At 47.9% G+C, this 27,919-nt stretch overlaps 1 protein-coding gene across 1 annotated transcript in view; it reads left to right on the top strand.

Moving 5' to 3' along the window:
* Window positions 1-27,919, top strand: part of fgf11a (fibroblast growth factor 11a) — a 55,898-nt gene that overhangs the window by 5,104 nt on the left and 22,875 nt on the right. Inside the window, exon 2 of the mRNA XM_029136107.3 lies at window positions 19,636-19,746. Coding sequence (XP_028991940.1) covers window positions 19,636-19,746 — 111 coding nt within the window. The remainder of the gene's footprint in view (window positions 1-19,635; window positions 19,747-27,919) is intronic.

Genomic DNA, 27,919 nt, shown 5'->3' with positions numbered 1-27,919 from the left:
CAAATTGGTGTGTGTGTGTTTGTGTGTGTGTGTGTGTGTGTGTGTGTGTGTGTGTGTGTGTGTGCGTGTGTGTGTGTCTAAGAGGGATAAGGAGTAAAAAGTGCATCTGTGTTGGCGAGAAACGACAAATGACAGGCTGGCAGTGAGTGCATGCACCTCAGCCAGACTGTGCGTGTGTGCGCTTGTGTGTGTGTGTGTGGCTCATTGTTGTGCAGTGACTCATTGGGCCACATCGGCTCCCCTCATTAACACACACTGATTTATCAATAATGTGCGGCCGCGTTTGGAGAGCACACATTGGACTGGGGCGATTTACTGCCTCATAGACTGGACACTGTGGACGGGCCACACTATATTTCTCCCCCTTTCTCCCCTCATCTAAGCCATGTGACTTTGCTGCTACCTCTCAATCTACCAGCATTCTCTTCTCTCTCTCTGTTGTGCTTTTCTTCCACAGCCTTGATCACCATCTGCCCTCTCTCCTCAAGGACATCAGGATGTGATCTCTCCTCAGCCACTGTGTCCTCCCACTGTGTGTTACTGTGTTGTGTTTGGGCCAGTCTGTTAGTTGCTAAATGCTACAATATCAGAGCTACTGTATTTGTTGTGTGCTCACGTTATGGAACTCTGCTTCTGTAGTTATTGGATCACGCTAGAGATGGAGCATGATTTGCATCTGATATACATATAGAGCCTCAGGTCACCGTGCTTTGTCCAGGTGGACGTCATTGTCGATAGATGACAGATGTCACTGTTCATTTACACACACCTGTGTTAGGTTTTTACATTCAATCTGTGGTGTCGTCAGTTCAAACTCTGAGCAACTTGAGTTTAGAGTCTTGTCCACCTACATATTGACGTGAATAAAGTGGAAAAAATAAAGTGAAAGTGATGCTGTATCTATCCATCACATGAGTTTGACAATTCATTTTTTTTTCTATTTAAATATAAAAATGGATTCATGTCTGGCTCACATTCTAATTGAGATCTCGATGTCAAACAGTACAAACACTAGTCGACTTGCAGGATGCATTAGCGGCGGCTGATGGTCTCTGATGTTTCCTAACTGGTTCCGTCCTCCGTCTCTGCTGGCGCGGCGCATGTTTTGTGAAATTGCTTCCAGAATAAGTGATTGGGAGACGCTAACATTTGGCCTGTGTGATGATCAATGTGAGCTTTCACTTCCTCTCCTCCCAACCAGTTGATTTACGACGCTGGCCACCATTTGCTTTGCTGCACAGCTTTTGTTGGATGGGCATCGGTCATCATTACCCGTCAAAGCAGAATATTTCTGGCAGATGTGTGTGAATGTGAGACTAGACAAAGTGTGTGTATTTCTTTGCTTTGTTTTTCACATTTTACACTAGTCTGTGGTTGTTGGCGTTGGTGCGCGCTCTAATGAAGCTGCAGTAGGAATCACACAATCTGCCTGGGCTCAGAACAGCACGGCACTGAGGAAAAGTAGAGTAGGGCAGCGAGGGCCTAAGGGTTGAGACGTGGAAGCTTTGCTCTTCAAATGACCTCCAGCTGAGATTTTCAGACACACACACGCATACAAAAATGCACCGCACCAGCGTTCATCATTTTACTTAGCATCAGACACGTTCCAGTCCACTGAGACCAACCAACTTCAGAGTCCAAGTAACAAATGACTGGTGTATGTCGACTCAGCATCTCGACCCCCCCACTCCCTTCCGCCCACCGCTACCAACTCAACCTTTCTTCAATGTCACCAAACCCCAGAGAAACACTGCACTGTCCCTTGTTAATCGATGCCCACTGTTAGAATTGCAACATTAACACACTGAGGACAGTGAAGCCTGCATTAGCATTTTATATGCGATCGATTGACCGCCTGGTTTGTGTGCAGGGTTGACAGTGACGTCGATCAGTTGAAAACATCAGTTTGGGAATGCGCTCGCTCAACACGCGGAAAACACAGGGCAGCATTAAAGCCTTCTGGCTGCGTCCTGAACACAGAGAGCTTCACAGCGACTCACAGCAGAACTGAACACACACACAAACACACAAACATAGAGCAGTCTGTCTGTGGTTGAAAGGACACTCCCTGATCCAATCCCGTCCTACCGCAATCAAAGCTCGACTTAGCTCCTCACAATGTGCAAATGACCTCAGAGTGAAGGTATTGAAATAATCTGTATCCACACACACACACACACACACACACACACACACACACACACACACACACACACACACACACACACACACACACACACACACACACACACACACACACACACAATGGTCCCTGACCCAAACGACTCGTTAAGTGTGTGTGTGTGTGTGTGTGTGTGTGTGTGTGTGTGTGCGCACAGTCCTTCTATGATTGTGTGTGTCTGCCTTCCTCCTCACGTCTGTATCTTATTACATGTTCATTTTCTTTGATCACAGTCTGTGGCACCAGCGGTGCTGTAGGATTAACTGACAGGTGCTGTGGTACAACGGATCCAAACACAGCACAGCCTTGTCCTCTGTTACTGAAAACCTACAATTCAAATGTAATTTCCTGAATATTAGGAGGCAGATGAGAACATAATGGGCTGTTTGTGTCTAGTGTACACACGCTGTCATTTCACCTACAATATATAGACTAACTGAACATCATTAGTTCCTGGCAGCTGTAAAAGTGAATGCTTGGTTGCTCCTAATAAGCATGATGGCACCAGACGCGTTAATGGCTCTCTAAAATCTGCTCAGTGAATTTTATCACAAAGAAAATGGTGTAATTTTGCTTCTAAAAATTACAAATGTTGTGTGAAATTGCCAGTTCTATTGATTTGCAATTAAAAGTCAAAGGTTGGCATGAATGATTTCTCCCTCTCTGCTCCTAAACGCATGTCAGGTGTGAGTACACACCTCTGATGATGGGTTGCGCTGTAGATACTGTATGTATAATAGGAAACTCTCCCTTTGTTGAAAAAGAGTTGAATTAGTTATTATATTGGAACTTAACATACAGTATACAAATGTAATGACTGTTTCCCTGTTTCCAGTAGAGAAGGAAACGTCATCTCTGGCAGCAGTTTTTGTGTTGCTGGAGAAACAAACACACACAAGCTCAATATTCCTTCTCATGAGGTTGATGCACCTCGTTCTGTTTCTATGCATGTAATGTAATGTTTGCTGAGCCATTACCACGTCCATACATAACACTGAATAATCCAATGTACAGACAATGCGACAATGCATATAGCATATAACAAATGCAAACACTCCTGTGCTCAATCGAACATACGGCAGAAACTCTGTTGCCACACACACACAGACACAAACACACACACACACACACACACACACACACACACACACACACACACACAAACACACACACACACACACACACACAGTATGCAGGGAATCTTGCTGACTGTAGCACCTGTTGGCCTGCGGTTCCCTGTGGTGCAGAAGCTCAGACGTGTGACACAACTGCCTCTTTAATGTGTCATCACTATATAAAAAGGCATCTCAAAACACACGCTGCACAACAGATATCTTTGTGCATCCATCTCATGCAGATGGAGGCAGCTCCTCTTAAACTCAGGGCTTTTCCCCTGCCAATAAATTATCCATCATGCAATTAAAGTCTCCTTCTGGAAAGAAGCAGTGGGATGAAGATGGAGATGGACACAGAGCACTTTCAGTCCTCAGCATTTTGTTGTCAGACCTTTTTAAATATGTTTTTGCCTTAACCGAGTGAATATATGAAGAAAATCATAGATTAATTACAGTAATGTCAAGTTTAGGTTTAAAATCTGTTACTACTAAAATGTGGAATTTTCCCCACCCAGATAATTTAGGTTTCTAGTGTGAAATACGATGTAGGGATGGAAATGTACGGCCTCTTAATTGAACTGTTATATTAATGAGTTGGGTGTATAATGTGAAATTAGTTTCTCACGGTGACAAATCTCGCTCGTTTCTCTCCTCCATTCTTTGCACAGAGCTTTCAGTAAAGGACAGAGTCGAGCTTTCAGACTGCAGCCACAGACACCAGGTTTAAACAGTATTACTGCATGTCTGCCTGTCTCCATCACAGCTGGCCTTTCTCTCCACCTCCGGGACCGTCATCTTTCAGCTTATTGTATTGTGTCCCGTTTGAACCAGTGTGTGCAGCTGTGGTTCACGCTGGAGCTTGTTTTAAAGTGCCTCAGTACAGTTACTGTATACTGTACGTGTGATATGTGCAGAGAGGACGGTACTTAGCTGCAAACTGTCTCCAATTGACCACGTTGTCATGTTGACTAGACTTTTATTTTCTAAAGGGACATTGCCGAACTTCAGCTCAGGCCAGGAAGTTTCCATCGCAGCGACCGATGGAAACGACCGAGCTCAGCGTCCTTTCAGCCGACGGGGGAATCAGTGAAATCATTTCCCTGCGTTTATGTCAAATTAGGAAGCTCTCGGTTTCACGGTGTTTATGCCAGGCAGCTAAAGGGCAGATCAGCCGGCGTGTGAGCGGGGGGGTGTGGGGTGGGTGGTGAGCTGAGACACTGTAAGCCCCCTTAAAGCTGTTGGACCATGAAGGACGGCCATTCACAGATATTTGTAATCATTATTTTTAAACCATCCCGGCTTTATTAGACAGTTAGAAATGGAAAGTGATGGGACACAGAGGTGGTTGGGCGCTGACATTCACAAAGGTCAGACAGATTGAAAGCCATGACGCCGTCCGCTGTCACGACTCATAGCTACGGCGTCATTCGCGATCCATGTGCGGACGGACACGTGAACGCGCGCGTTCGTGTTCAGCCCGTTTCTCGCCATCCATTTACTGTGGGAGCGGGAGGCGGCGGCGGCATTAAATCATTCTAATGAAACTAGACTATATGACTTATTCAGTCGGGTTTCATCACAGATTCATGTCGCGCACTTCAATCAGGGCTCTCAACATGTCTCACTGCAGACGTGAAGCTGGAGTCAGGTCACGTCACTTAGAGGCCGGCCTCGGCCGGCACCTTGGCTGCTAAGTCCCGACAACACCGATCCGATGGCAAGACGCCATCTTAGCATCCTGGCAGAGCGAGACAGAGGCGCGTCTTATTGCCTGTGTCATCAATCTGTGCAATAATGAACTGTTTTCATTATTGTTTTTTTTTCTTTACTATATAATAAAGTTTGGGCCCGGCTTTTATTAAACGGGTAAACTGACAGCGCAGAATTCAGGCTAAGTAACAGGCACTGATTTAAATGCCGGCTTTGCTGGCTGATTATTGTTTAAGTAACAGTTTCGTGTATGAATATGAAATAGAAAATGTGTGAGCACGATTTAAAGAAGAGTCTGCGGTGAAATGAAGCGTCCCGTCGTCTCCTCGCTGGGACTGAAAGGGAATTGGGCGGTGTTGTGATTAAAGGCGACAAGGACAGACTGAAGTCTGACCTCCAGATGGAGGTAACCAACACACGGGAGGATGGAGGAGGCGGAGGAGGGTGGAGTGAAGGAAAACGAGTCGGGAGGTCTATTTACAGGAAGGCGTGAATGATGATAGGAAAGATTCAATCATGGGAGATTTTAATTAGGTGTGGTTCTTAATTGAGGGACTCATTGTCTCTGTGATTCCAGTCGACCTTTGGACAGCATTGACCTCTGCCTTCTCTGTATAAGGGCAGGACATCTCTATTTAGAGACATAAAATCATGCCTAGTGGCACAGGCACGTCAAATCTTCCTTTGTTTTACCTACTATCAATAATTGAAGAAAGAAAAGTCGAAAAGGAAGACGTTATGGGCCACGAATGCATCTTGAAGATCCAGGGAGACAGATAAGGAGGAAGAGGTAAGAACTAAAAGCAGCTCTGAAATTGCGAGGCAGAGATGGCGAGATAGGATAAAGAGAAGAGAACAGATAGCGTGGCAGATAGAAAGGGGAGGTAAGAGGAGCAGCAGGGAATGATGAGCTGATAGAAGAAGTGAAGGAGGCGGAGGAGGAGGAGGAGGAGCAGAGATACGACTCTCTAGGAAAGACCAATGCAAGTATATGGTAACTAAAGTATGTTTCAGCTGTGTGTGTGTGTGTGTGTGTGTGTGTGTGTGTGTGTGTGAGTGTGAGTGTGTGTGTGTGTGTGTGTGTGTGTGTGTGTGTGTGTGTGTGTGTGTGTGTGTGTGTGTGTGTGTGTGGCGTGCTATGGAGTCCAGGGGCAGTGGCAGCGCCTTCGAGGAAGATAAGCAGACGTAATTAAGAGGCCATTAATAAATTTGGTAATGAACGCTGCATATGTCGGATCATGACTCTGTGTGTGTATGTGTGTGTGTGTGGCTCATATTCCATATCTGGTTCTGGCTGAGATAAGTTATCATTATGAGCTACGTCGTGCCTGTGACACGTACTGCACGAGTGTCATTGCTGCCTCATTTGCACAAAAAGGCGATGCCCTTGCAGCTTTATTGACAGCGCCTCTGCATTCATCAACAGACTCACTCACTCACTCACTCACTCACTCACTCACTCACTCACTCACTGGGCTCAGAACTTTCATTTTACCCTGTTAACATGATGCAGGTACAGTTACTGTACCTGAGTGAGTCTACCTCTGTTTCCTTTAGGTCAGTGCAGCGGATCTTATTAATCTGTTTATAATTAAAAGCAGCTGCACCTTCAGCTTGTGTGGACTCTAAGGGTTGGGGGGAAGTCCAGCTTCTGCGTTGTTGTTGGTACAGTTTCCTCCGTAGATGCCGTTTGGAGAGGATCTGCATTCATTCGAGCCCAATCACAGGTTGGTCCTCTCTGCGGCGGCCGGCCTGTAATTTGTAATGTCAACATGATGTACAGCCTGGAGCCCGTCCACTGACAACGACTGTGTGGACTCGCACAATGTTTGTCTGAACGCACACGTCCAGAAAGGCTTTTCGCCGCTGCCGCTGTCGCGGCTCCAAAAACAAACAGCAGTACTTTCCATCTCCTGCAGCGCAGGTCTCATTACGATCAATGCATTTTGGCAGTGTACACAACTTTAGCTGAGCAAATACAAAGAACACAATCACTGTTAGTAGCAGGAGTTCGCGACATAACCAAGAAATACCTTCAGCCACACTTCAGATTAATGAGCAGCTCTCTTATTAGACTGGAGGTGATGAAGTCCTCCAAAGTAACAGACTGTTCTTTCAAACTGACTCCAGAGCAGCGTGATATTACTCTGGGTGTGAGGTTCTGGCCATTAAAAGGTAGAGAACCCTTAACGTTGCATGTAGCCCTGAACAATACTGTAAGTCCATCTACTGTAACTACCTTTATATTTCCACATCAGCCTCTCTCTCCCGTTCCCCTGAAACCTAACGGGACTTTGATTTAACATGTAATTTACAAAACCTCTGCTTCTACCGGCACAGTAATTAAATGGAGAGGAGGCTAAGGAACCCCCCCCCCCCCATACACACACACACACACACACACACGCACACACACCTTCTCACCATCTCTCCAATTAAACCGGAGCGGGACAACAGAGGAAGTGAGGCCGCGTGGGAAAGCTGATCGCTTTATTGAAAAGCTGCCCCCCGCCCCCCCCCGTTTCCTCGCGCCTCCGGAGCCGTCGTCTACGGACGCGGCGCGTCTCCGGGGGATCCCGCAGGAAGCAGTAACTCGCGCTTTGTCTTCCCGTAATGATCGTCCTGACGATAGCGATTAGAGTCTTAGACGTTGCCGTGTGTCCATCTGTGTCTGAGGAGTGTGCGTTTGCAGGCCTTTTCCCCCCCCACGCGTGTGGGGACACAGTCTTTTCTGCACAGTCTGTGTAGACGCCGCACAGCGGAGCCGCGTGTCCTCGGGACAGAATTTAATTTAATCCTCGGCTAAATCTTGTTCTGCACCTGAGCAACTCGGTAAATCACCCACACAAATACAATTGAGTCTTTCAGTTCCTCGGTAAACACGCTCGGCTACTTTCATCTTGTCAGGATGACCCAACCCCCCCCCCCCCTTGGCCCCATGGGCCCTGTGTTATCAGGGGGCTCTCGCAGGCGGGCCGCTGCTCTGCTGCAGCGTAACGGAGGCGCAGCAGCGGTAATAAATGAGCCGGACAGCAGAAAGAGAGAGAGCGGCTGAGGGGGCGAGCGAGAGGAAGGGAGCGGCAGATGCAGGTGCTCAGCGCCGGGCCGGGCCGGGCCGGGCCGGGGAGGACGGGGGTTCCTGAACGGGCTTCAGGGGGAAGTCCGTCTCTGTGCTTCATCCTGCTCCAGTTCAATAAAGCAGCTTGTATAATTATAGCGCAGTTTTACCGACTGGGGGCAAAATTGAGTCCCTGAGAACCGGGGCGGCAGAAAGAGATGGAGGCAGATAAGCAGGTGAACGAAGGCAGGGATCCGAAAGCACGGGCGAGGAGGAAGCGACGCTTTTTCAAATTAGACCCGGAGGCTCAGGAGCGACTGCGTTTTGTCTTGTTTGCTGTAATTAGCTGCAGCAGGTTTGGAGAACGAGCGACGCGTGGATAAAACCCACCGTCCTGTTGGGTTCAGTTTCAGCCGACGAACGAGCGGCGCGGCGACTGTTTGCTGTTGAGGCGTCGTCGTTTGACGCCACCGGTCAAAGGGCGGTTGCGTCGGACGGGGAGCGGCTGCTTCAACGACACCGGGAAATAATTAGGAGCAGCATTTCGTGGAGTGCGAGGCGTTTTGGCTGATTGCAGGGCTGCCAATAAGAACACAGGGAAACGGGAGTGTGTGTGTGTTTAAGTATGGGAGCATGAATGAGTTGAGGACAGACTGGAGGAGAGTCTCTGCAAATCAGTTTAATTAAAGACTGCCGATGCATGAGATTAGATTGGGAGCCTATGGTGTAAAGGATATGATTATACAAAAAGAGTCACAATTTGGAGAGAAAGGGAGCGAAAGTTGAAGGAAGACGGTGAATGATGGCGAGAGCTCGGGGATGATATTGATCATCTGGACGAGGCGGCGCCGCCTGTGGCCCGGCCCGTGTGAAGGTGTGTGTGGATGTGCAGCGTGGATGTCGCTTAGAGCCTAATTAGCAGCGTCACCCAGAGTCTGCTGCAGGACACACACACACACACACACACACACACACACACACACACACACACACACACACACACACACACACACACACACACACACACACACACACACAAACATGTTTGTTGGTCCCGTGCGGCTCCCTTAATAGACAGAATTCCTCCGACCCCGGGCGCCTCCTTTAATGTCACAGAAAAAAGAGCGTTTGCTGCACGACCAACTTACGTTCCACTCATTTAAACCTAATCATGTTTCGGATTCAGTGTTTCTAACAGTCTCTGAAATTGGATTTACAATTACCGCTGTGTTGCATTAACCTGCACCGAGCGTTAGATTCAAGCCTGCCAGCAGTCACTTTGGATCACTGTCAAGTAAACTTCATAAAAATAACAAGCTACAGATATGAAAGTAAAATTACATTAGGAGAGTTATATCGTGTCTCTACAGCAGTCTCTATTTTATATTTTAAATCCGATGTGCTAACACATCACTGTCTGAGAAAATGTGCTAACATTTGTCTTACTTACTACAGTAGGTCGCTCCCACACACATTTACTATTACAAATAAAACCCCTTAAACCCCATAACCCCTTATTATAATTATACCCCACTATAATAATTAGTGACTTTCCAATGTTACTTGAATGTGTGGATCAAAGCACCTCTCACTGTATGAAATCCACTTCACATTTGGGAACTGAGGGACGCTACAACAGATTCAGAGTGTGTGCTGTTAACTTTGAGGCATTTTAATGATAAACACGGTCCCGCGAGTGATCTATATTACATCACCGGCAGTCAGCACTTTGTGAAGTGAGTCTTCATCGCCACAACTGGCAAAAATCAGAGCTGCAGAGACGTTTCAGTACAAGACCGTGACGCCTGCATCCTTTTTTATGATCTGTGACGTGCTTTCAGCAGGTTTGCACATTTAGTTGTACCTCGCGTACAATGTAATCATAAAGCATTATGGTAACAGATTAAGTTCCCTGCAGCGGCGTGCGGGTGATGAGAAGCTGGAGGAGAATAGCAAAACGTGCTCATCATGGCGGCGCGTCGTCACTCTGCCCAATAGTCCAGAGTAATGTTATGTCTCACAAACAAAGCTGAGCATTAACGCACAGAGGCTGCACGTCAGCGTGAATGATGTCGTTTCTCCTCCAGTGAACATGGGAGAGTCTCAGTAAAACGTCTCTCTTTGAACTGATGTCTGTATTTTGTGATCCCATCGATGAAGTATCTGGCAGCTCTTCAACCAACACTAAATCCCACCGTCGCCTGGAGTGCTTGGAGGGAGTCACCAGTGATGATTTAATTAACGATATGCGTGGTCGTAAAACCCGTCTCAGCGAATGTGTGGCGGTTTGGGAGCAGTGCAGGCGAGTGGACGGTTCTCCAGAAGGTTCCTGAAATGGTGCCATCATTCCTTAATGAGAACGGTGTTGATATTGTGGTTCCTCCAACTGAACCAAAGCTTGATATGGTATTGAGATAAACAGAGGGCAGTGAGTGGTCCTGTCATGAAAGGTGAGCCTCTGTCTCTGCTGAGTGTGAGCGACTCTGATATTTAAAGGCAGGCGTCTAACCAGCGGGAGAGTCTGATTAGCATGGTGCCCCACGTTTCACTGCTGTTTCCTGGAGAGAGGCGGAGTGAGAGCGGGAGGGACGAAGTGCTGGCTCAGCGTTTTGCGGTAGACAACGACCAAAAGAGGGAGGCGAAAGGTGCTGTTGGAGTTCAATAAGAGGGGAGAAGCGGCACAGGTGAAGGTTCCAGACACTCGATGTGAATGGGCATTCGGGCATTGGGCAAATGGGGCCTGACTGTCAAAATGTCAGCGCTCACATGACCCAGCTTCAAACGTAAGCAGACAGATAGCAGCATGGATGGATCCCATTAGATCGCCTCCTGCATGACAGAAGCAAGCATGGATCCTGTTAGATCATCCTGCATAACAGCAGTGTGAATCACCATTCATCACATGCTGCTTAAAAGCAGCATGGATGGATCCAATTAGATCACCTCCTGCATGACAGCATCATGGATGGATCCCATTAGATCAACCTGCATAACAGCAGCATGGATGGATCCCGTTGGATCACCTCCTGCATGACAGCAGCATGGATCACCATTCATCACATGCTGCAATTGCTTCAGTCTAATGGTTATTACAAACTAAGCTTAATCCATTATTGTGAATGGCCCCAAGCTGATTCATTATTCATCCTGTCAGAGCTCCAGCATTCAGGTAAAATCTTCGCCCTGTGCATTTCTAATGCATTTACATATTAACACAACAATGGCCGTTCCCATCTTATGGCTTTCCCTGGTGGACGTTACAGTAAATTGGCCAAACGCCACGTTTGTATCTCGTTCTCCTTTTCCCGTTGCTTCATCTGTTGGAGCTTATTAATCTGCTCTGGAGATTTTTACAATAATAAAGTGAAACCTGTTTCCCTTCGTCCTCTGTTAGTGACTTTGGACGAGATCCAAATGCAGAGTTGAGTCTTCCTGCTAGAGCGCTCCGTCGTACGATACGGTCCCGAACGCCTCCTCCTGATGACGGAACCGCCAGCTGCTCTCGCGTGCATTTGCAAAACCACAGCCGTCATTACAGTAACTACTGTGCGGTGGGAGATCGTGTCCACCGCTGCCGGCTTCGCCAAGGTCGGAGGTCACTGACGCGAAGGCAAGGCCGGCTCGGCCTCATCTGTCTCTGTCACGGACTCACAGAACGCACACAAGTGCGAGATACTGACGCTTTCACTTAAATTCTGCATTGCTGTCAGGGAACAAAGCAGAAGGAGCATATTGTTGTTGTTATTGTTGTAATTATCTCAAAATTTCACACTCAAATTTGCAAATATTATTCAATTCATCCAAAATGCTGGAAAAAGACAGATTCGGATCCCAGCTGTGGTTCAATTACTGGGTCAAGTCGAGCCGATGACGACCAGGCACAACATTACCAAACTAGTGGCTCCACATCCTTGTAACGCCCACGCTGGACTAATAGTCAGAGTAGTAAACTTTGACGACTTTGGCAATTTACACCTTTTGGGGCAACACAAATACATTTTCATGTAGGATACATCCATCTATTTTGTGTTACTGTGACTTACAGCGTAATATTCCGTAAGTGTCTTCTGGGGAGCTGGAGGAAGTTGGCTTGTGTTTGCCTCTAATAGCGCGTAAGGGAACATTCCTATTTATCTCTGTGTAGGTCAGCACTTATCACGAGGCGCAGAAATATAGCGCCGGCGTTGAAAAAACTGCAAGATATACTGTAAGGTGTCGTTAAGCGATGGCGAGGACGCGAGCAATAAGGCGTGCGAGTGCACGGAGGAGGAGCGCGTTTCCCAGATGAAGAGCGAGCGGCTCCGTGGGTGGAAACTTTGTTTCCTGCCCATTGACTCTCTTCAATATTACAACACCAGGGTAGTCGCTGATTGATCTCTCCGCTGTTTCCTGCCGTCTCTCTCCCCTGTGATCGCCCTCCGTGTCCCCCCCCCCCCCCCCCCCCCCCCAGCGCGCTGCACGTCTCCCGACTGTTTGTCTCTGTCTTTTTAATTTGCCGTCCTCCCGTTTCGTTCCTTCGCTGCTCGTCCTCGTCCCCCGACGTTTCGCCCACTATGTCGGTCCATCCCTTCATTCCCTTCTCACCGCGCTTCACTGGCTCCCAGTGATCGGGTTCTCCTCGTCCCCACACTGTGCTGTGTGTTGGCCCTCTTTCATCAGGCCTCTGGAGTCTTTTCTTAGGAGCCACTTTTAATGTCCAGACGGCTCTTTAGCTCATTTCCTTGCATTGTTAGACGATGAGCTGCTTCCATCGTTGTCTACAGCGTTTTAGGAGCAGTCCGAGGCTCCTCAGACCTTGTTTTCCAATCTCACCTCTGCTCTATTGGTTACAGTGTTAAAGCAGCGCTGTGGATGTGGAGTGTGCTCCTCAGTCACTGCTGACGGGGACCAACTTTACAACAGCAAGTTACGTCATAAACAATTAACTGGGAGCAGATCACTTCCATTCTGGAGACTACTGATCTACAGTAGAAGCTGCTCCGGCAGAACCTCCGGGTTCGGTTCTGTGTCTGTTCCCCGTCCGGTTCTTTGATTTCTCCTCCCCTCCCGCCGCCTCCTCCTCCACGCTCGCTCCGCCTCCCTCCTGCTCTTCTGCCGCCGCCGTCTCTGATCCGATGCTGTTTCATTTTCCGGCCGTGTGTTCTCTTTCCCGTTTTTCCCTCTGATCCTGCGCTCTACTCTCCCACCAGGTTCCTCTCCTTCTGTTCAAGCCGTTCCTCCTGGTTTTCACGTCTTTGTCTGTTTGCCTATTACAAATACAACAACCCCCGCGGGTACCGTTCGTTTTGCTTTGCTGAAGTGCCGTCTCCCTTCCTCCTGCTCCTCTTCGTCTTTGCTGCTTTCTTGATTTATGCCCGACGCTTTTATCTTTCTCTTCCTGCGTCTCCACCCATTTTTCATCTTCTTCTTTATCCACTTTTCTTATCTTTCTCACCTTATACTCTCCCTCACTCATTTTCTCAGACAGCTGCTTTTGTGCTTTTGTTTCTGTCTCCCTCTGTTTCTGTCTCTCTGTCTTAATCATTCATTTAGGCTTTAACTCATTAAGCTTTAAAGTACACAATGAAAAAGTTCACCCACTGCTTTTCTAATTAATCCGCAACATCTTATTCTCCCTGAACTCAGTGTGTGTGTGTGTGTGTGTGTGTGTGTGTGTGTGTGTGTTTGTGTGTGTGTGTGTGTGTGTGTGTGTGTGTGTGCGTGTTTGTAAGGATCATTGTGCCCAGTTAACTTTTGTACGTGACCGATGTGTTGTTCGGGTGTAATTACATTTTATTACTGTGATTACAGGCGTTGAGCGACACACTTAATGACTGGTCAGTGACACTAACACAAGGCACGAACATTTAAATAATGCAACAAAGCAAACACTTGTGTGTAACTGTCTCCATGTGGATGCCAAGTGGCAATTTACAAAATAAAAATTGCATTCAAAATAAAGAAACACAAGCAGATTATTTGGGATTTTGAGTCAGATTGTGACACTGACCTACAGTACACAGTACATGGATGCAGTTATCTGAAATGTAATAGACTGGATAGTGACACATTTAATCCTAATGTTGTTGTTGTCCTCTGCTCAGCTTCCTTCTTCTGTTGCAGTTGTTGCTCATGGCATCGATCTCTCACGTACTGTAATACGCAGTTTCACACAGCAGATGTCAACTTGCTTTGCTAAACGCGTAACTGAACTTCAAACAAAGGCTGCACTGCATCATATTGATTCTCATGAACATTGAACATGAGCTGCACTGACGGTGAGAGAAAACGGGGGCCGGTGGGCGAGTTTCGCAGGTGTCCCCCGTCCTCCTTCCATCTTCGCCGCCCACAAACGGAGCCTCGAGATGATTGATGGTCTTGTAAATACGGCAATTACCGCACAGGCTCTTATCCTCTTTATCCCCATTATTCACTGCAAACTGCGGGAACTTCTCTGAAGCCCTCATCTTTTACTATTCGCCTGCTCAACGGATTCAAAAAATTTGTGAAATTGATGTGACTAAGTGTTTCAGGTGTTTTCAGGGTCAAGCGAAAGTCGACATACCGCACTCCACTTGTTCGCATTTCGACACGAGATGTGTTATTGCTTCCGCGGCCGCCGTCGAACATTTGAAGCAGATGCAATAAATGCGGGGAAATGAAATACTAGCTCTTGTGAAATCCATATGTCCGTGGATTAATAGCTGGAGGCTCTGGTGCTGCTGGTGAGAAAGACAATACTGGAGTCAATGGGGAGTAACAAGCTTATTAAGTCTGGAGAAAGCTGAGAGGTGTTGCTGGCATCAGTGCAGAGACATTGCATGTTAAGTAGCAGCAGACATGCAGAGATGTGCCAACAGCGCTGAATGGGAAGCAGAATTAGACTCCGAGGACCTTTGTCCACTGGCTGCACGCACACAATGACACAGCGGAGCAGCTGAACCTGACACATGCATGAGGTGTCGGTCGGACCGTTTGTTCGATGGCTCAATATATTTCTGCCTGTGCAGTGGTCGCCTGTGGTCGCGAGGCTGCAGTCTGTAGTTTGACCGAGACAGCAAAGAGAAACATGCAGGAACATCCCAATATAAAACATCAGGTTAATTATCAATATTTAGGTTTTGCTTTTATGACGATATCAAATACTCTTTCATTACTTATTTTGAACTTGTAGCCAGTATATTTACACAGACTACAGAACGGTCTCTTAGCAGGTGTTGGGGATATTATTGATTCACAATATTGCAGAACTGCTCATGTGGAATATTTTATAACAGTTATTTGTTTGTTTACCTTTGAAATTGATGACACTTTATGGATTTTTTTAATTTCTATGCAGTGTGACTGTGTGTTTTCAGGACGCTGTTCTTCTCTATTTTCTCGGAAACTGAATCACCAATTAAAAAACATTACTGCACCTTAACCACACGGTGGCCAGTTTCTATGCAGTTGCTTATATTTCAGTTTCCTCTTTGAGCCAAAGTCACCTGAAGCTTTTCTTTGTTTAGCGTTCTGGAGCCAAAATAATTTAAACGAACGCTTAGCAGCCATCATCACACTGGAGGCTTTGACTTTAGAAGAACAAACGCTCTCAGACTTCCTTCGTGTGCGAAAGGTGATGCAAAAAACCCTTCAATCATCAGCAAATCCAATGGGAAGTTGGATTGTTGCAACAGGGAGAAACTCTGCATCTGAGTTCTGTTTGATTTAGATTCACAGTGTTGTTGGGTCTTAACAGAGTTAGACCGCTTTATTCTATCAGTTTAAAAGCCAGTTGTGTATGATAGTTATGACAAGGCATCATTATGATTTAGGATCTGATTCTCTTCAGCAGAAGTTCTACATTATTTCCAGCTGTGAAACACAATGGCCATAATTCATCAGTGACGCGTCTGTGCCTCCTGGTGTTTGACTGGGTTGGTGCTGTCACAGACGGCACAGAGAACAAACAGATGAGAGTCCTATAATCAGCTGTTGCGGTGATGTCATCGCCAGCTTGTCCCAGTGCTACTGGAGTGAACTAATGCTGATGGGAAACGTGCACAGGAATCCATGGAGGTTCAGCGCAATCGTCTTTGCCTCTGGCTCCTTCCTTCCTCCCCTCTCTGCCTCCTCCTCCTCCCCCTCCTCCCCCTCCTCCTGTGAGTGACACCTCAGTCAATCAGCAGAGTTTGTCTCGCTGTTAAGTGATGTTTTACTGATGTTTTGCTCAAACATCTATTCTTCCTCTTTTCTCGCTGCATCACTGCTATGTAAAAATGCAAAAGCAAGGACTTTGCTGCAGGTTGAATCTGCAGGTTTTGGGAAGTACGCGGAGAAAAAGAGAAGAAAGAGGTATAAGTTAAAAGTATAAATTATTAATTTCCATCAAGAAGGACCGAACTTTCAATCATTTCACCGGAAAACAGATTAATAACAACTGATTCCCACAGTGGAGTAGCTTTAATGCTATGTGACAGCTAATGCTAACTGCTAACTACTGCCCATCTCATCTGACTTGAGATCAACCAGGGGGTTTCAGGGTGACTTTCATGTTTGGAATTCTCACATACACTTACGTACATGAAATGCCACCTGGTCTTTATGAAGATCAGCCCTAATTGGTGTGATTGGTGCTGAATGTTTGTGGGATTATGAGCACATATATAAACGCACATACCACCTCCTCATGTTTACTGTACAGTATGTTGGACCCTCTTGTCTTTTGACATGTGCTGTGATTCACTCATCACAGTCGTCCACGCCAAGGGTTTTCCCGGTAATAAATAAATAAATAAATAAAATAAACATATACAGTACATAATATAAAACAAAACAAATATATTAAAAATCAGTCCGACACATGTGCAATACAAAATATATAAAGCAGCTTTAATCCCAACATTTCCAGTTTGAGTCCTTCAGTAATCGCTGGTTTTAGACTTTAGCGTCTTAACCTTGAGCGCTATTGTCCAGGTTCAGCCATCAATTCTGCCCATTCTTCCCTTTTGGATTGTAATCATGTCGGAGCAGCATGTTTCAGATCCTGACGTCCTCATAAAACCCAGCTGTGCAGCGGAGCGGTGCTAAGGGTCGCGTCGGCCTCCCTGCTGCGTGTCAGGGGGCGCGTGGCCTGCTGTGAGGTCTGGCGCTTCATGTGGGATTAACACTCAGGATGCTGCAGATCACCACGTTTGACCTTCTGCGTCCAGACAGCAGCTGATGGACGGACGAGCTTTCATCTTTTGGTAGTTACAGACGCTCAATCCCGCCGATGGGGCAGTCGATCTGTTGTCAGCTCAACCCACAAGCCTGAACTCAGGCATTTAACCTGTTTAGATTGTCTTAATCGGCGTCTCTACTCCGAGTCGCCGTTTTACACGCCTCTCTGCATGTTACGGTTGTCACCCACTCTTAGTCTTAGTTATCGCATAGAGACTGTGTCTGCTCCCGACCACCTACTGTAATCTATACAAGTCACACACAAAGCAAAGAGGAATGACTTACCAAGATTTAATAAACATCAAAAAAGTTCCTCTTACAGAACAAAGTAACAGTAAGCTAATAAAGTGTGGTTTATTAAATGATAAAGCTTACAGTATAGTTAGAGATGGTTCAGGTCACTGGCAATGATTGTTAGTCACAGGGACAATCTCTTAGTTAAGCTGCAATAGACTGCTGGGGGACTTCATTTATACACTGAGCTCCTCTGTTTCCTTCTACCTCCTCTGTCCAATAACCTCCCATCGTTGTTCTATGTTCAACTAACCTTGTCGCTTTCTCTCCAGTAGTTGTGCTTCTCTCCCGCTCTCTCTCTCTCCCCTCACTCTGTCCTCACCTACAGGTATCATTGGACAAAGTTTGGTGTCTGTGATGGGCAGCTGCGGATCCAACCATCCTGCCTGTGCTCTGTTGTTGCTTGTTGTTGCTTGTTGTTGTTGCTGTGCTTTTTCTCTCTCTCTCTCTCTCTCCCCTCACCCCAACCGGTCGAGGCAGATGGCCGCCCACATCCAGCCTGGTTCTGCTGGAGGTTTCTTCCTCGTTGGAGAGGGAGTTTTTCCTCTCCACTGCTGCTGTCAAATTGTAATTAAAGGCTTTCTGTACGTGGGATCTGTTGGGTTTAGTTGTGTGAGGTCTTAAACCTTACCTTGTAAAGTGCTGTGATATAGCTTTGTTGTGATTTGGCGCCATATAAATAAAATTGGATTGAAACAGGCTGATTATTGTCCCTGATATGCTCCATGTGATTTTAATGGAAGCGGGTGATAGTCTGTTATAGACCGTCTGCTGTGATGTGTGACGTTCAGGAGTCACGGTATGAACTGGATTTGGAAAATAGTCAGAGTACAGCCGTAAATTGTACTTAAAGCTTGTTGTTCCCTGGCTACGGTTCAAATGCTTTGTGTGGCTGTTTATGCCAGGATGAATGTGTTGTGCTCACACGCTGTCAGCGGAGGCTGATTGCCAGCTGCCCCTGCACTTCTCTGTCCTCCTCCATATTTGATGCGTCTCATTAAAACTTGATTGTGGAAGCGCTGTAGCATTCTGACATTCCTTCTGATCCACTATTTAGTCTCCCTCAGCACTTCGCGGCGAGCGAGGCCCCTAGTCACGCGTGTGCTGCCTCGACCTGAGGCAAACACGTGGTCGGAGGAAGACGAGTCAACAAATCTCCCGAGCAGCGGCGGATGAAATGGCCCGATTGGCTCAATGGAGGAAGTAGTAGCCCTGTGTGTCAGTGCAGTGGGTAAATGAGGGGGTGTGTGTGTCGGAGAGCTGAGGAATCAATAAAAAACAGTTTCTTAAACGTTCAGCATGACTGTTTGTTTGTTGGTTTATTGGTGGAGCAGACTATAGAGACTGTATCGCAATTCAGAGCTAAGGAAAGAAACCGTGTGATATTGGAGCTCAAATGTCAATTACAGAAAGTTGTTACATATAAATTTTCAAAAGCAACTATATAAAAAAAATTTGATTATGATGATTATGGTGGTTTGAATTTGTAAAGAAACAATATGTATTTGAAAGCATCAAAGAGCCTAGAATCCAATTTTGTAGGTTGTGTTACATGTGTGACTGTTTCTCGTCAGCAAAGCAACATCTCAGGTTCTCTAACTGCATCTACGTTTTCCTCCTCTGTATCTTCTCCGTGTGTCTCCCAGTGGGTTGTACTGTACCGAGCGACGCCTGCTATGTTCTGTACAGTGCATGTGTGATACCTGTGTGTCACCAGCTCAACTCGCTGCGCACTGAACTATTATCTAGAGTGTTGACACCACCTATGTTGTAGCTTTATTCTGCCTTTTCCCTCCCTGTCCTGTGTGTGAAGGACTGCAGCTGTAATAGCCAAGAACAAAGTGCACAGGGTCTGTATTGAATCCACACCAACCGGAGCTTCCTCCCTCACCTGAACCCGTCTGTGACATTTACCTGACTTAGCAGACGCATGACGTCCCATCAGTTCTCCTGAAGGCCACGGCCTCGCACGCTTCACTGTTTGACTATTTCCCAGTGTAAATATCAGGGCCTGGCTCCTGTTTAGTCTGCTATAGGGTGTGTGTGTGTGTGTGTGTAGACGCTAACATGTGTTTAACCCCGTGTTTGCCCTGCAGAGCCCCAGCTGAAGGGCATCGTCACCCGGCTCTACTGCAGACATGGCTTCTACCTCCAGATGCTGCCAGATGGCACCATGGAAGGCACAAAGGACGAAAGCAGCTCCTTCTGTGAGTCAACACGCGCACACGCACGCACACACGCACGCACGCGCACGCGCACGCGCACGCACACACACACACACACACACACACACACACACACACACACACACACACACACACACACACACACACACACACACACTTGTCATGCTCGTCAAGTGTCGGTCAGCACATGCACTGCTGGGAGTTTCCTCTGCTGCCATGACAAGGGCAATTTGAACAGGGGGATCATGGCAGGAACACAACACAACATTTTCTGGTCTGATTAACCCATGCATCACTCAGACTCACTGGGCAGGCTGGTAAATGGGATATTAGCAAACAGGGTGTTTGAGGCCCTGCTTGTTTCATAGCCTAGCTTAGCATAGCAGGTTACTGACTCTGTGAAGTTGTGGTAGTGCAGTACATCCACAGGCATCTGACCCCCTCTCCCCAAAACCTCATTATGACATTTAGCATCGTTTTGCACTTGTGTGCTTCCCACTGCATTACTTTGAAATCACTTACTGTAATGGCGGCTGCGAATCCTCTGAGGATCTGAATGAGGACCAGATGCACGCGCACACACCGTGGGAAGGATCATCAGCCGGGTGATTACTGACCAAAAAACATCATATCCCATGATTCCCCCGAGGCTCTGGACTCCCTCCAGCCGCCCTGAGAGATCAATACTGTATTATAGGTTATCCCTGATGTGGCAACACAGCATATTTCCTGTCAAAACACCAGTTTGGATGGAAAACATGAAGTTAGCACAATTTTGGGGTTCTAAGCTGCTGTACAGGGAGGAAAACACATCATCGTTTGACTTTCAGTAGTTTCGCCTGTAAGTTTGTACTTTTTCAGCCGTGTTGCTGGGTTTGAACTCCTTGGCCTCAGTCGTGTAACATCCGGATGTGCTTTGGAACAGGCTTGACTCAGCCTGGGACACCACGTCAGGGACGAGTCCTCTCATCACTCTGTTTGATTGAATTAGGGCTCCTCAGCAAAGACAGGAGACCTGCTCTCACCTTTTCCTCCTTATGTAACAGAGCAACACCTGCACTGAGGTAAACACCACAGCGCTCTGGAATTTACACATCCTCGTGTCCAGCGTGAAATATTCATCACATCATACCTCCGAAGGCGAGCGAGGCTCATTTTCCATGTGGGATTACGTAACAGCACTTCCGATATGCTCGAGCCAGTGGAGGTCACCCCACAAAGTGTGTGTCTGGGTCTGACTTACGGGTCATTTTATAACAACTATAATTCCATCAATCCCCAGGTCTTCTTTAATGCAGCCCTGGGCTCCTTGCTTCCTCAGGGGAGTGTGTGTGTGTGTGTGTGTGTGTGTGTGTGTGTGTGTGTGTGTGTGTGTGTGTGTGTGTGTGTGTGTGTAGGGGCTGACAGTTAAGTCCTGTAAAAGTCATACGGTGAATTGTGCACTTTCTGCCAGGGCCAGATTATTTATTCATGCAGGATCATTGAGTGATTGACATCATTGTAACTGAGCATCACTCAGAAGCGTAATCATTATGTGGCTGCACAGAATATTGACAGGCAACAAACAGCTGTGTGAGCATGTGTAGACTTTCAGGCTGATCTTCTCATTTAATTAGAAACTATAGTGTTTTGTTTAGTTTCATGTTCTACCTTATATTTTGCATATTTAACGTTATCGCTTTTAGTTAATAATAAACTGAAACGTTATTCACATGGAGAAAACACTGTGAAGATAAGAGAGTACATTACACTAGGTCATGTTTTTATCGCATCCTCTGTTGTTCATTTGTGAATAATCAGATTAATTTGCTAAAGGGTTCATTATTACTGATTATCTGAGACTCTTTAGATGAAGTGTAATTTAATTTACTTTTACTCACAATTTTTTTTTAACTTCTGATCAGATTTTTTACCACAGTGCACAGCTTCACAACCATCACATACCGCTTTCAGGTGAACAGAAAGCTTGAAAAGGAGTCAGTCAAGAGGAGAAGTTCTTCTTAAGTAGAAGCAGACAAGATTTGAATACGTTTCATTTTTATACAAACCTAAAAATACCTTTAAGATGTGACGCCGGTCCACAAACTGTGTTGTCACTGTGACTTTCTTCAGCCCGAGCCGTGACGTCTGCAGCCTCTATCACTGTACATTGCGTGCAGTAATGATGCAGCCCACTGCAGAGCGCACCGTGGCGGCCAAAAAGGAAAGAAAGCTGCCTCATCAGCGGCAAATGGAGTAAATCATTAATGGAGCGATGTGAGGCTCCTGCTTTGATGGACTGGTTGTCTGGGCACTGACTGACTGACTGACGGGAGCACGCCATGGACTTCAACACAAAGAACAGGACCTTTCAAACAATGACTTATCTCGCCCCTGATTCTACGTCTATGACCTGTCATGACTCCATGGACGGACATTGAACCAGTGACCTTGAATCTTTTTCAAGGCTTTTTAAGGCCTGGCCTCGAGCAGCTGCTCTCACCTCCTGGTTCTCCTGGACGTAAATGTGTCAGTGCAGCAGGAAACAGAGAGGGAAAGTAGTGTAGGAACAAAGGGGGGGGGGGGTACGGAAGCCCTGAGGGGATGAAACAGGAAAAAAAGTGACAAGTCTCGCTTTAGTATGGCCTTGCAATACTTTTATCACTTTCTCTACTTATTCCCGCAGGGCTTCCATAAACCAGGCGACAGAGGAAGTTGTCACAGTGTTGCCAGTGACTTGATATTAAAGGGAAAAAAGTCGCACAGGGAAGGAAGTAAAGTATAAGAGGATCAGAGAGAAGAAGAGAGGGGGCACAGTGGAACACGACAGGGAAACCTGAGCCAACGGTACATGACGGCTTGGCAGAGGAAGAGAGGGGACGGGCGAGCGAGGGGGAAATGTGAGGATGACGGCGAGAGAAGCGGGGTAAAGAGAGAGAGAGAGAGAGAGAGAGAGAGAGAGAGAGATGGGGGGGGGGGGGGGGGGGGGGGCACGAGGAGCAGCTGGCACCAGCTAATGGCTCCTCAATCACTGTGTCTCCCCCCTCTGGTGGGAGGTCAGGGGAGCTGACACCCCCCCCTCCTGCCCTGCTTCTCTCTCCTTCGCTGTACTTGGCTCCAGTTGGCTGTTATGTAATGAAGCTGGAATAGGACGGGAGGGAGAGAGGAGCAGGGAGCTGATGTCTAGTTACTGGAGAGGAGGCGCTTGTTACGGGTTCAGACCGACGCGCTGTGTATTTAACCACCGTACTGTTCTCTTCTACTGTAAAGGCTCCAGAGGAAACCAAGGAACAGCTCATGATGAGGGGCTGAACATCCAATCCTCTGTGATTCACCTCAACACTCGCTTTGTGGATCTACGCTAGCTCTAAATACTGTGCAGCCAACTCCATTATATCCTAGTATAAAACACAAGGTAATATTCATTGTGCATGATGGAGTGTGAGTAACTACAGAAGGGCCGGAGGCTCAGTGCATGTCAACATGATTTGTGTTAAACAGTAACAGTTACGGTCAAAGTGATAGAAAGTGAAGCAGGGGACAGAACAAGGTTTTATAGGAGTCTGATACCAAGAAGACGGGAAACACGTCCCAAAAGAGCTGAGGGGAAAACAGCAAAATGAACTGGGCTGCTGGTTTGACTGGGCTTTCTGTGATTTCTGCTTCTTAGCCCAAAGGAAAAGCCAAGGAGCCGAAATGGGACGTGATTTCAGACAGCGTGGAAGACAAAGAGTGAGGAGAAGCCACAACAGGCAGATGTGGAGGAAGAAGCGGACGCGATTGAATTTCAGCGCGTGGATCTGAGCGCCACGAGAAGCTGCTTGATTCCTTGACTCTAATCCACTATAATTACAATCTCCCAGCGTCGGGAAGAAGTTTTACTTATCTGTCTACGTGCTCAGGAGTCAGTCTGCTCCTTCTCCCTTCCTAGCGTTCGTCAGTTCTCAGAGGGCAGAGGAAAGAAAGGAAAGAAAAGGCAGACGAGGAAATGTTCCTCAACGTTAAAAAAAAAAAAAAAAAAAAGCTCATCGAAAGCACGTGAGAAGACGTGCGAGGATGGAAAATAAGGAGAAGTTGGGATGGGGAATATAAAACACAGGAGATGAGGAGAAAGGCTGAGGAGGCCGCCGGGTGAAACAGGACGAAGACGAATGGACGCGCAGCGGAAAAGTATTGGTTTCAGAGGCCTGAGAGAAGGAGAAGAGACAGGGAGGAAGCAGCACGGGAACAAATGAGGACGAGGAATTGAGAGGCGTCGGGGAAAAACACAGCGTGATAAGACAAAGGTTGTTAATTCATGACAAGATGGGGTGAAAAAGACAAACACAAAGAGAAGGGAGGAGAGAGAGAGAGAGAGAGAGAGAGAGAGGCTGAGAGCGAGCACAGAGAAGCCTGTGGGTTAAATAACAGGCCAGTGAAGGTGGTGGTCATCAACCACCAGGGAAATCAGGCATGAAGCTCAGATACAAGTCATTTAATCCGCTACTGAGTCGTTAAAGATCATTTCTCTGCAGCACAAATTGCTCTGTAGTTGTGGCGAGTTCAGCTGCCGCCGGAGCGAAACGGCAACAAGCGGACGTCGAATGCTTCGACTTTTGTTGTTTGACGAAGCGACTTATCAAGCGCTTTATACACTATGTGTTCCCATAACTGATGAGCACTTCCGGTATTCAAATAATAAGCGAAATTATTTACTAGTTGCTGAAAAGAAGTGTAAAAGTGAACTTTAAATGAATGTGTGTTTCATTCAGAAGGTCGAACTCACACAACAGCGATAAACGATGATGACAGAATATTAATAATCAATGTAATACACTTCATATTGTCGGGAGCTCTGGTGCGGCGTCATGTGAAATGCTTCCAGTGACAGATCCATCAAAACGCACCCAGCACCACCTTGTGACCATCACTCAGTCGGCCTAGAGTTGTCATTTGACGTGAATGCATGGGTTCTAGTTAACAGTGAAGCCTGTTGGAAGTAGCAGCAGGAAACACACATGTTAGTGTCCACTGGAGTAGGACCAGTTGCCGTTTTCCTCCACCCATACATATTTTTATAGCCCATAATCAAAAAGCAGATGTCACTTCTGCTGTTGAAGGTAAAGCAGCGTTTGTAGTAAACAAAGCTCAAAGACTGTATTTGCAACAATACTGTTACGAACGAGGGTCAAACTAGACCGAACGGTTTACTATAGTTACGAACGAGGGTCAAACTAGACTTCACAAGATTCTAAAACACGCTCCTTGAGCGGGGAGAACTACGGCTCTCACGGAGCCGGGAGGAGAACGCGCTCACACTGAGCGGAGGCTTCAGGCGCCACGCCCGACGCGCTTCCAGCACACAGCTCTCTGTGTAATCCCTCACACCGACATCTGGCCGCAACCGGCAGACCAGGTCGCAGGGAACACAGGAGAGGGAAGACCCCAAATGCACGACCCAAACACAGTGTCTTAACAGTTAACAAAAGGTGGTTTATTTAAATACAACAAAAACTCACTGCACCGCAGGACTCAGTTCAACACAAAAGGAAGAACTAAAAATCACTGCAATGCAGGAAAACGATTAACAACCTAATTCACTATCTACAACTAAACGCTCCGTACACTACGGGCAAAAATCCTAAACATGAAACATAAGACCTAAACATAAGACACTCACAAAAACTTACATGGTGAGACAGGACATTATCAAAACCAAAAACTCCCTAGTATCACAAACTCTCCTCAACGTAACAATGGGGTAGCATCCAGCTACACCGAGCGTACACACCAGCAATGTGTGAAACAAAAAACATCCCTTAAATACTAACACAACCAGGTGGGTCCACTAATTACAAAGGAAATTAACTTCAACCACAGACCCACATCAAAACCCCAGGAGCGCCTCTAGCGGCGCGGAGGCAGAACGTCACAGAACCCCCCCCTCAACGGCTGGCTTCCAGACAGCCGCCAAAGAAAACACCCGACCTGGGCGGGCGGAGGGGGAACAACACAGGAGGCGGGCAGAACACAACCCCTCCTCAAACAAAACAGGAGTCCATTAAATGTCTATAAAAGTCCACTGCCTTTCAAGGCGGGCGACGAACCTCTTCCAGTCCCCGATGCAGAGGAGTAGGCAGTTTGACCGTCCCCAGACTGACAGTGAGACCTCTGGGCGGCCGCCGACGAAACATGAGCCCACCAGGGGCTTGACGCGGCCGAAACCGTCTGTCCATCAGACGTTGAGACCCCCGTGGCGGCCGACGGCGTAGGAGGCAGCGCCATCGTGGCAGCTGTTGACGCCGAAGGCGAGGCCACCAGTCCACGAGACAACTACGCTGCTCCGGACCACCGCCGGAGAGCAGGGAAAGAAGCGGCGTCCTCCTTGGACCACCGCGACGAGAAACAGGAACCAGCGGCGTCCTCCTTGGACCACTGCGACGAGAAACAGGAACCAGCGACGTCCTCCTTGGACCACCGCGACGACAAACGGGAACCAGCGGCGTCCTCCCTGGACCACCGCACCGACAAACAGGAACCAGCGGCGTCCTCCCTGGACCACCGCAACGACAAACAGGAACCAGCGGCGTCCTCCCTGGACCACCGCGACGAAACGTGGCCTCCACTGGACCACCAGGAACCTCAAGGGTCAAACGTGGCTTGGCGACAGGAACCTTCCGTGGTGCTGCCCTCGGGGAAACAAGAAGCAGCCCCACCCTCAGAGAAGCGCCCTTTTTGGAGGGCAGACGTGGAGCCGGAACCGGAGACGAAACCAGACGTGGAGCCGGAACCGGAGACGAAACCAGACGTGGAGCCGGAACCGGAGCCAGAGACGAAACCCGACGTGGAGCCGGAACCGGAGACGAAGCCAGACGTGGAGCCGGAACCGGAGCCAAAGACGAAGCCAGACGTGGAGCCGGAACCGGAGACAAAACCAGACGTGGAGCCGGAACCGGACCACCCTCAGGAACAGACGTGGCCGACACCGGACCACCATCAAGCACGGACGTGGTCTCCACCAGACCACCAGGCACGGACGTGGTCTCCACCAGACCACCAGGAACGGACGTGGTCTCCACCAGACCACCAGGAACGGACGTGGTCGAACGTGGCTTGGCGACAGGAACATGACGCGGTGGTGCCATTGGAACAACACGAAGCAAACCCACCCTCACACTACTCTTGTAGGCCAGACGAGGTGCTGGCACAGGTGAGCCGACTCGTGATGCCGCAGGCAAACCGGAAGTTGCTACAAAGTTCTCTGTCCTTTCAGCAGCCACACTAAAATCCACCTCCGATGAGGTACGTCCCTTAATTGTCCGTTTAAAATCCACCGTTCCATCACCCTGTCCCTTCAGCTCCCTCCATATCCTTCGAGCCTCGGATGGAGAGAGATAAACAGCTCCGGGCACGGTCTCCATCTGAGTGACGGGAGCCGTGGGCGGAGCTACGGCAGACACTGCTGCCGGTTGAGAGTCTGTTGGCGCCCCTGAATAACAATAGGCCACCGCTGTTCTGGCCGCTGCCAAAAACCCAGACCGCAGTGCTGGATATCGCTGTGATGGCGGGCGTCCGGCCAGCTGGGCCGCCAACTCCTTCCGTAGCGCGGGGAACCACGTGACCAATTCCGGAACTCCCGGAATTGCGTGGAACTACGGCACGACAACAATTAAATCGTCCAATCGATTTAATCCGTACAGCCGGTCCAATGGAGCCGGCGAGGTGCACGCAGCCCTGACATAATCAAAAAACAGCCCCCAGAAGCGAGGGTTGATCTGCTCTGAAGCAGCCGAAGCCATGTGGACACTCCGGTGCCAAAACGAAACAAAACACAGAGCAGAAACAAAAGCACGCACACAAAACACAGACAAGCTAACACGGACTAAACACTTAGCTGGCTAGCTAACCTTAACAAACACGAACTAAACACAAACTATGGGTCGGCTGGGATCTGATTTGGCTGGTGTGTTCTGTTACGAACGAGGGTCAAACTAGACCGAACGGTTTACTATAGTTACGAACGAGGGTCAAACTAGACTTCACAAGATTCTAAAACACGCTCCTTGAGCGGGGAGAACTACGGCTCTCACGGAGCCGGGAGGAGAACGCGCTCACCCTGAGCGGAGGCTTCAGGCGCCACGCCCGACGCGCTTCCAGCACAGAGCTCCTCTGCGTAATCCCTCACACCGACACCTGGCCGCAACCGGCAGACCAGGTCGCAGGGAACACAAGAGAG

Source organism: Betta splendens, chromosome 2 (assembly GCF_900634795.4).
Source record: "Betta splendens chromosome 2, fBetSpl5.4, whole genome shotgun sequence".
NCBI lineage: Eukaryota > Metazoa > Chordata > Actinopteri > Anabantiformes > Osphronemidae > Betta > Betta splendens.
The sequence above is the reverse complement of the archived record's forward strand: the minus strand, read 5'-3'. Positions and strand labels throughout refer to the sequence as shown.